Below are 9,768 nucleotides of genomic sequence, written 5' to 3'. Positions count from 1 at the left end.
AAATAAATTATATATGTGGACATTTTAATGTGAAATGCCCCCCATAGTTCAATGAATATGAACACACCGAGTCCCCAGCTACAGATAGGCCTTGAGGTGGAACGTAATTGGACGAAGTGTGTCATTGGGGGCTTGAGGTTTCTTCGCCCAGCTCAGCTCTCAGCCCTGATTGGCTGCGGACAGGATACAGTGTGACAGTTACCTCACTCTTTGTTCCCGCGCCTTTTCTGCCATGCTGAACTGTAGCCCCTCAGTGTGAGCCAGAATAAATTCTAACCCCCTGAAGTTGCCTCATGTCAGGTGTTTGATCAGAGCAACAATCAAAAGTAACTAGTGCAATATGATAACATCAATAATTATATGAATAATGATAATAATTACCAGTCCTCACTGAGGAGTGTTGAAGGCACCTTTTTTTTTTTTTTTTTTTTTTTTTTTTTTTTTTTTTTGGGTTTTTCGAGACAGGGTTTCTCTGTGGCTTTGGAGCCTGTCCTGGATCTACCTCTGTAGACCAGGCTGGTCTCGAACTTACAGAGATCCGCCTGCCTCTGCCTCCAGAGTGCTGGGATTAAAGGCGTGCGCCACCATCGCCCGGCTTAAATTAATATATATCTGTGTGATTTTTTTTGGGGTCTAAGCTAGCCAGGCAGCCTGGAACCAAGAAGCAGCCTCCCACTACAACAGAACCCAGAACCTCCAACCCAGTGGAAGCCCTGCCAAAAATAGTCTGCTCCCTTCCTCATCAATAACTAGGCTTGCCCACAGTTAGTTGTTATGGGGGCATATTCTCAATGGGGTTCCCTTCTCTCATACAACTGTAGCTTGTTTCAAGTTGGGATAAAAGTAAAGAGTACATCTGTGCTCCTACTTAGCACCAATAGGATGGTAAAATGTTATATAGCATGTATACATGATTACATATATGCATATACACATATAGAGCTAAATAGATTTTATCATGTTAGAATTCAACTGAGGGTCTTGCACATACTTTAAAGGGGCTCTAACACTCATCTCAAGTTGTAGCCCCTAATGAATAATTCTGACAAGTTTGCAAAAACAGATACACAAGACAAGACCACTAAGGAAGGAAGTGTTCTTTGTGAAATATGGAGTCAACAGATGAAAATGCAGTGTATTCAACTCTCTTTTGCACTTAATAGTATTTTAATATTTAATACAATAAAACTTATATCATTACAATAAGAAATACTTAAAAACAATGAAAACTCTATTAAAACTTCCTATGGTATTATTTGACCATAGGAGAAGAAAGGCCACACACGGTACTTAAAAGTCTTATGAGGATATCTGTATATGAGGGAACTCTTGGCAATAGTCAGGAAACTTAAATATCCAGCCTCACAATCAAGGAACACACCAATCTTGTCCAGTGGCTTCTCTATATAGTGATGGATTACTGGGTTTGTGGTGAGGACACTGGAATGACTACCCTCCTTCATACAGAAAAGAAGAAATGCACCCTCAGTTTCAACAAATTTGTTTCTGTTCATTAACCAGGAATTGGTACAGACTCCTACAGCCCAGTCACTAGAGTCCTTCAAATCCAGTTCCCAGTAATATTTCCCTGAGATGAAGCTCTGTGATCCACGAAAAGCCAAATAGCATCCAACAGGATGCACAGATGTATACTGATGGTGAAGTTTGAAGCCGGCTCTTCTCATGACATTAAATAGGTTCTTCTTAAAATGCAATCCAAATAGTTTTTTAAAGAAAATGTCCACTGTGGAAAGAATAAACATTTTAATTAAAATGACCATTTGTATTTTTGAGGTGACAAAGATCCTGAGAAATTTTTTGGTTTTCAAAAACTGGCTTAGATTAAAGGTTAAATTCATCAAAGCCAAGAACTAGTGCAAGAAACAGAGTGGTAGCATAATGAAAAGTTTTATGAAACATTTTGTAGGTGCTGTAGATGAGGGCGCCTCAGCCTACCTCTGACAGGTGACTTGATTACACCTAGCAAAGGGAAGATGTGTGTATTGCAGTCAGGGCCACAGCAAAGGCTGCCCTTGTTGGTCTACATAAAAAGTTATTACTAAGATATGACCAGTAATTGCTTTCATATTGGTGTTTGTTCTTTCCATGGAATTTTTATCCTTATACTAAACGAAGAGCTGAATTTACGTTAGAAGTAGTTCCCTATTAGCGATTGTCCTCCTTTAACCTCTAGTTCCCCTGATACTCTTTCCCTGTGAGGTTGAAATTGACTTTTAGATATACAAGGGGGATTGAGACACTGCCTCATGACCCATCAATTAGTTTTGTATTCATTGCTCATGATACATGGCTTTATCTGTTTAGTTATTTTATGATTTTTCTTTTTCAGTTCTTTTTAAGATAGGGTATTACTATTTAAACTTGACTGACATGGAACTCACTATGTTGACAAGACTGCCTTCAAACTCTCTCTATGATATTTATGGGATTACTACCGTGCACCACTATATCTTGTGTATTTTTAATCAATGAGCTATAATGTAATGTAAGAAATCTATTGCTAAAATGTGTAAAGGAACATAATCAAATATCTCCACCAGTGGGTACTCTTAATTTGAATTAGACTGTACTCAGTTAATTAACTTGTATGCTTCAATGAAAAACTGATACTCTCTGTTCAGTCAGTATTACACACAAAATAATATACTGGTATTCATTTTTGTTCCTTTGTTTGTGAGATAACCATGAAATTAAGAAGATTACAAGACACATTTCTCAGGCATTAAAATATATATGTTTGCAAAGGTTATCTCATGGTGTAAGAGTACCTCTGCTATTTTCATCGTTGCTCACACTCACCTTTGAAGTGGTTGAAACTTTCAGTCAGTCCAGTGATGGGGAGGGCAGAGAGTTCTGGTTTCATAGCTTGGGGTACACTCAGCTCCACTGCCTCACTCCTGCAAAGAGAGGAAAATAATGATTTGTATGGTGCTAAAGATATCACCACAGTTATTCAGAAAAACCTCACTCCACCTTCAGCCAAACACTCTTGGGTCGATTCCCTTGAAACACAAGCCTGACAACTTGAGTTCAATTTCTGGAACCATGGTGGAAGGAAAAGCTTTCTCCTGTAATTTGTCCTATGATCTCCACACATGTATAGTGCTACTTTTGCATGAACATGAACACACATACACCCCACATGATATGACAAATCATGTTTTTAAAATCCATAACAGATCCTATACAAAAAATAAAATATTCTCTCTATAAAGTATATATGCACTTTTCTAAGGCAGTTTAATCAATTTTACAGCAATTTCAGGGTACCTCAACTTAGACCAATGGCTAAACTCACCTTCTCAATATAATATCCACATCCTGCAAAGAAAACAAGAAATATTTAGAATCCTGGAGAAGTGAAATACAAAGTTTGTTTATAAAGTTCCTATAAAAGACAGGCTGATTCACACTATCTTACCTGAAAATTTATATTTAATTAGCAGGTTAATGCTAACAAACAGATTAACACAATTCTAATTCTTGATGAAATCAGGCTGTGAGAGTAAATTATGAGAAGCACGTAGATATTGATTATACATTGACGTTGAAACCCTAGCTATCTGCAAAAGGTGTTTCACTGAGCTGAAACACAAAGCACAGAGGGATACTTTAACTAAGGGTACTTCAAATGTATGACCTCTCTTATGCATGCTGCCTCATGCCTCTAAGTATGGAATTGCCAGGTTGGATGCCCCAAGATTACTGTGAGTTGTAGGTGATCGTGGTCCATAGTCTAAAACCCTATCTAAAAACCCATCCTCCTATATATCTCTCAAAATTACAACATTCAAAAAGAAGAAAATAAGTAACAGCATTCTTTGTAATTATGCACAGTTACCAAGTAGAGGCTATAGAGTGTAAGAAATGCAACATTGAATTTCAGCTTTCAGAGAGGCAAGTTACAAAATCAAAAATAAGGACATATTTCTTGGAGAATCTACTAACACAATTTTTATTTAAAAAAATCTTGTTCTGGCAAGATTATTAGAGAATTTAGTTTCTCCAGATTATCACTGAAAAAGAACCTCCTAAAATAAATGCAGGAAATGTTAAAAAAATAATCTTAGTATAGCAATCACCAGTGTGAACCTAAGACAATAAAACCTTTGTTTGCACTCCTCCCTTCTCACCTGGAGTAGTACCACATATGGCTCCTGGGACATCGCCATGAGTTCCTGAAACATTTCTCTTAGTTGTTTGCTCTTTTGGATCATCATGGCTTCACTTTCTCCGAGTTTCTCTAAAACACAATCGCCTTCATTTTTCATGCGCACAATATGTTGATCTTCCTGCTCATGTGGGACTGCACGCCATTTCCTATACTCTGTCCTGATCATGTCTTCCCTCATAACCAGGAAGTTCTGAAGAAAACAAGACATTGTCAGGGATTTTTGGAACGTATTTAATCCTACTCTATTGCATCCTTCTAGGCTTAAATTTGACAAAGGACTCCTATCACTGTGCTACATACACTCTGAAGGATTTGTCAGAAATGAAAATTCCTTGGTTTCATTTATTCTTTCAAATTTCCTTCTTAGTGAAAACGTCTGCTGGATAGATACTATGGGTCTGTAGGCTGAGATGGATGCCCCAATATTACAGAAGAACTTTGGGTGACTGTCCAGTTGGCGAGATGTCTCTGTCAATTCTAAAGATGTGGAAGTTATTTACAATTCACTTCCTGTCAAACTTAAGTAATATTATAGCTTTCTGGGATCTTTAATGGACTTGAAGAATAAATAGTTATGATTATTGTTTTCCTTAGTTATGATAAATGTAAAGTATATATACATATTGTAACTGTAATTCATGATTTAAACCTATTTGGTTACAGGTAATTTTACTAAGTTAAATCCTTCCTTTTTATTTAGACAGAAAAGAAGAGGTAATGTGGTACTCGCTTCTGTATGTTGTGAATATATTTTGTTGCCATTAGTTAATAAAGAAGTTTCTTAAAGCCTCAGGCAAGCAGAAATAGAAGTGAAAGTAGCTAGTGTCAAAGAGACACCATGTAGCCACCAAAGGAGAAAGACACCAGCCACCTGCCAGAACCTTACCAGTAGGAAATGAGCCTCATGGTAATACATAAAATAATAGGAATTGGTTAATTTAAGATGTAAGAGTTAATAAGAAGCCTGAGCTAACCGGTTGAGCAGTGTTTTAATTAATAGTTTCTGCATGATTATTTTGGGTCTGAGTAGCCGGGAATGAATAAGTAGCCTCCATCAATACAAAGGCAATGAAATCCTAAGCATTTCCACCAATATAAAGAAAATCATACAAATAATTATTTCACTAGTAGAATTAAAAAGAGGTAGATGTGTGAAATTTAGTAATAAATGTGGTAAAATTATATACATATAGTCTAAAATAAACAAAATTGATACAATTAACACAAAAAAAGAAAAGAAATGAATAAATGGAGGGAGAAAAAAGGGAGGAAGGAAAAGGAATAAAGCAGTTCAAAATAAAAAGCCGAGGCTGCCTGAAGGAATGGTATTGATTGATAATTCATATGTTCATGCAAATATGACACTCTGTATGCATTCATTAGAATTCATGGGGATATCCTAGAGTCTAATGCAGTTTGTTGTACTTTCAGCAATATACTCATTAGTCTCAGACTCTTTTGCCATACAGACAGGCCATCTTTCCGCATGCAGAGCTATATTTCACAACCAGAATTCAAGGCCATCATCACATGTTTTCCAAGTATTATATCCCATGCCTTATACTTAAACCTTGAATGATGATTTGGGAAAATAAGTATCTCAACTAGATTTTCAGCATAAATCTCATACTCACTCTAAACAAAAGTTTCATTCTGCACTCTGCCTCTAGATTCTCTTTAATTTCTTGGATCTTTTCCTGTAAAGATGCCATTTGCTTTAGAAGTCTCTCCTGTAAGAAACAATGAATATCAATTTTTGATAAACAGTGATAATGGTCAGACTCTTGGACATTAAATAAAATAACTTTATCAAGAAAACAAGAATCACTATATTCCTTTTTTATTTTAGGTAACCTTGAATTTTAATTTTAAAACACTTAAATAGAATATGGCATATCTATTTGTACAGGTAAAGTGATACTTATGAGTGATAGCTGGGTAATTTACATAATTCCCACAGGATTCTCTTTAGCTGACTCCATTGTATTTTCTAATTTAGTCTCCAGTCATATACACTTTTAAAAGATATGAATACAGTATTTCACTTTCCAGTGACCTGGGAATAATGTATAATAAAACATAACTGATCACACCCATGGGTCTCCCAAGGAGTGTTCACATTATAGTCACTCTCTCTTCACTAGCTGCTAATAAAGTGCCAACATTCAGAAAAGAGTGGATTCCTCATAATCAGGACCAGCATCTTCCTGTTGTCCACTGAGCCTCACTCTCCAGGTTTCATGTTCTCTCAGGAGCATCACTCACCATTTCACCCTCAGCAGCTGCTTCAATGGGAGCGTGTCTGTGATCTCTGTGTATGAGGGAGTCAGAGCAGAGCTGACAGAGGTAGATCCTGGTCTCCATACAGAAGATCCCCTTGGGCTCCTTGTGGGTCACACACTTATTCTCCTCTGAAATCAGGTACTTCTTGAGGCTGGCTTGTTTGGCGATGGACACCAGCTTCTTCAGAACAATGTTGGTTCTGAAGTCCTTCTGCTTGGTTCGTTTCCTACACGTAGGACAATGGCCTGGAAGGAGACTGTCTTCCCAGAAAAGGTGGAGGCAGACTCGACAGAAGCTGTGGCCACATTTTATGGTGACTGGGTCTATAAGGTAGCTCAGGCAGACAGAGCAGTGGAGTTCTTCAGTGACGGCTCGTGAGAAGTCTGACTCCATTTTGCTGAGGGAAGAAAATCAGAATTACCATTATTAGACCAAGAGAAGGAAAAAAAACTTCGTAAAATTTGATTAAAGTTGTAATTCTGTTATGTCTAAAACAAAGCATTATTCATATTTGGTGTCCAAAAATTAATATAAGCTTAGAACTAAGTTTTTAATTTTTTCTTATTCACTCTTCTCCACATGAATAGAGATTGATATGATGAATATCTGTGCCTTACAATCTGCATCTTTTTCGGAGATTCCATTCAAATTAAGAACTTTGTTCATGGTGTGAGACAGGCTCTCTCAGTGTTTATGAAGAAATTTACACTGGAGTGATCAAGGTACTTCAAGTACATAAGTTAGTCTTTTACTACAGATATATTTGGTTTAACACTTCCCTCTTTGGTTGTCTATTCAAGAGAACAATCTCCAAAAAACAGGATCCCTAGTAAATGTTTTGCTTTGTGGTTGTAGCATCTTACTCATTAACATCCCATTGTCCCTTCCCTTACCACATGAAGGCAACCTTAGTTAATTGTCTTCTTTCTGCTGCAAATGCCTAAAAAGAATAAGAATTTATGTTGACTCATAATTCAAGAAATGGTGTCATAAGCTTGAATTAGCTGGTCTCATGGCCCTGACACCAAACACTTAAACGGTGTTTATGAGTTGGCAACAGCATGCTTCTTGGTGGTATCAGGGACCTTGTAATTCCACGGAATTGTGGCAATAAACATGGCTCCAGACAGTACCTCCACCATGAAGCTAGGCTCTCAGAAACCTAAGGAATGGGATGGATCCAAACGTCAAAGCTACAGCTTTACTCTTAGCCATATCATTTAGAAAATTAAAGATTCATGTGGTCAGAAAAAGAGATATTCAGTAAAAATAGATTCAAAGACAAAGAAAACCTCTAAACAGTTAACAGTGTGTTTAAAAATGTGTGTAGGCTTGGGAGAGAAAAGATAAAGGATAAAATCCTTAAATTAAAAAAAGAATGAGAGCAGTAAGGTGTGGTGGCCCACACCTTTAATCCCAGCATTTGGGGGGCAGAGGCAGGCATACCTCTGTGAGTTCAAGGTGTGGTGGCATAGCACCATTAAAACCAACACTTTGAAGGCAGAGCAGGCAGATCTCTGTGAGTTTGAGGTGTGGTAGTACACATCTTTAATCCCAACACTTTGGAGGCAGAGGCAGGGTGATCTATGTGAGTTTAAAGTGTGGTGGCATACACTTTTAATCACAGCTCTTGGGAGGTGGATGGAGGCAGATCTCTGTGAGTCAAGGACAGCCTGATCTACAGAGTGAATTCCAGGACAGCCAAAGATACACACAGAAACCCTGTCTCAAAAAGCCAAAAATTAAAAATAAATGAAATAGAATTTAAACTAAAACCACATAAAGATGGAAAACACACAGACAATCTGGATACTATATGTTATTATGTTCTCTTTGAATTGTTTTAATGCCGAAGAAGGAGCAACAGCTGCTAAAAAAACATTTGATTATAAATGTTGCTGGATTAATCCAACATACATTTTTGAAAATGCTTTAACTTCAAAATTTATGTCAAAACATATGTTGGAGAAGAGATTTTGTTTTTGTTTCCACAGGAAATGAGAGGACGTGAATTCATTCTAGGCTAAGAAAACTCAGGTTTCATCAAGGAAGACCCCGTGAGAAATCTCCATAGGAGCAGATGACCCAGATGATCCAATGTTTCAGAGGACCTCTGTTGGAGTTTCCTCTGAGTTCTACATCCAGAACAATTCAAGACTGCTAGCTGTGATAATCATGTTGTATGGATAATGGTCAGGAAGAAAGCTAAACAAACGAGATTCGATTCAGAGACTCAAACATCTATGAAGGGCATAAATAAATGTTCTAAAAAAATATTCTTTAAATTTAGACAACAATCAAAATTGAAAAGTGAAAGGTAAGTTCCTTGAGCATTATACTTTAGGGCAGTAAAAAGTGTGCAAAGATAAAACTAAAATTATCTATCGCAGTAGCTCACATTATATTGACAAAAAGGATGACCAGATGGGAACAGAATATTTTTGGTAGTGACAGTCATTTCTAAGCAGAAAACTCAGTTTGGTAATATATTAAGAATAGGAACTATGAAGGAATTTCCTCTGTAAAATGTGTACTCACCCAAGGAATTGTCTCTGGCCTCAGCAGTGCTGAATGAGAACACCACACAATTTCCTCAGCTCTAGGGTCCAATCCTCAATGTATGCAGATGATAGATCCACTGGTTGAAGAGCCAGAATGTATGGAAACACTCTGTATCTGCTCAGGTGAAGAATGCACCAGGCTAAACTCTGGTGTGTCCTTATATACTCTCTAAAGACCACGCCCACTTCCTCCCATGGTTGCTTTCATTAACACATCCCATTTGTGGCCATTTGTCAGTACCAGTATTCTGACTGGATGGAAGATTAAATTAACTCTGAGGCCAAGCTCCACAAGTAAATCTCCACAATGAGCTTCCCTGAGGGACTGCTTAGCTGGGTGTGGCAGCTCACACCTTTAAACCTAGAGAGCTGGGAACACTGGGCGGCAGAACGCGGTCGGAACACCGGGCGGCGGAACACGGCCAGAGGACGCCTACCATGGCCGGCGGGGACCAGCGGGGACCGGCGGGGATCGGCTGGGACCGGAGCGACAGCAGAGGACACAGGCTGCTGGCGGTGGGAACCATCCCAGCAGCAGAAGCAGGCTGCAGGGACCACGTGCAACACGGAGATCAGATCGCCCCACCACAATTATATCAAAGAGGTAGGCCTTTTGTTGGCGAGGTCACTGGCAAACGGGGAGCTTGGTCCTGATCCTGAAGACCTTCGGAGGGGTGAGAGGGCTCTCAGCCTTAGGCAGGAACCAGGAAACAGAGCGAGGGCATTTGG

General features: G+C 38.4%; 1 protein-coding gene across 1 annotated transcript in view; it reads right to left on the bottom strand.

Moving 5' to 3' along the window:
* LOC101997904 (tripartite motif-containing protein 43B-like) overlaps nt 1-9,479 on the bottom strand; it is a 15,366-nt gene extending 5,887 nt beyond the window's left edge. The window contains exons 1-7 of the mRNA XM_013346350.1: nt 9,393-9,479; nt 7,372-7,418; nt 6,461-6,875; nt 5,830-5,925; nt 4,155-4,385; nt 3,320-3,342; nt 2,821-2,918 (exon numbers count right to left, since the gene is read on the bottom strand). Of these exons, the coding sequence (XP_013201804.1) occupies nt 2,821-2,918; nt 3,320-3,342; nt 4,155-4,385; nt 5,830-5,925; nt 6,461-6,875; nt 7,372-7,418; nt 9,393-9,479 (997 nt within the window). The remainder of the gene's footprint in view (nt 1-2,820; nt 2,919-3,319; nt 3,343-4,154; nt 4,386-5,829; nt 5,926-6,460; nt 6,876-7,371; nt 7,419-9,392) is intronic.
* Nucleotides 9,480-9,768: the final 289 nt, after the last annotated feature.

The sequence above is a fragment of the Microtus ochrogaster genome, chromosome 5 (genome assembly GCF_000317375.1).
Source record: "Microtus ochrogaster isolate Prairie Vole_2 chromosome 5, MicOch1.0, whole genome shotgun sequence".
Taxonomy (NCBI): domain Eukaryota; kingdom Metazoa; phylum Chordata; class Mammalia; order Rodentia; family Cricetidae; genus Microtus; species Microtus ochrogaster.
Note: the sequence above shows the minus strand (reverse complement) of the source record. Positions and strands in the feature narration are given on the sequence as shown.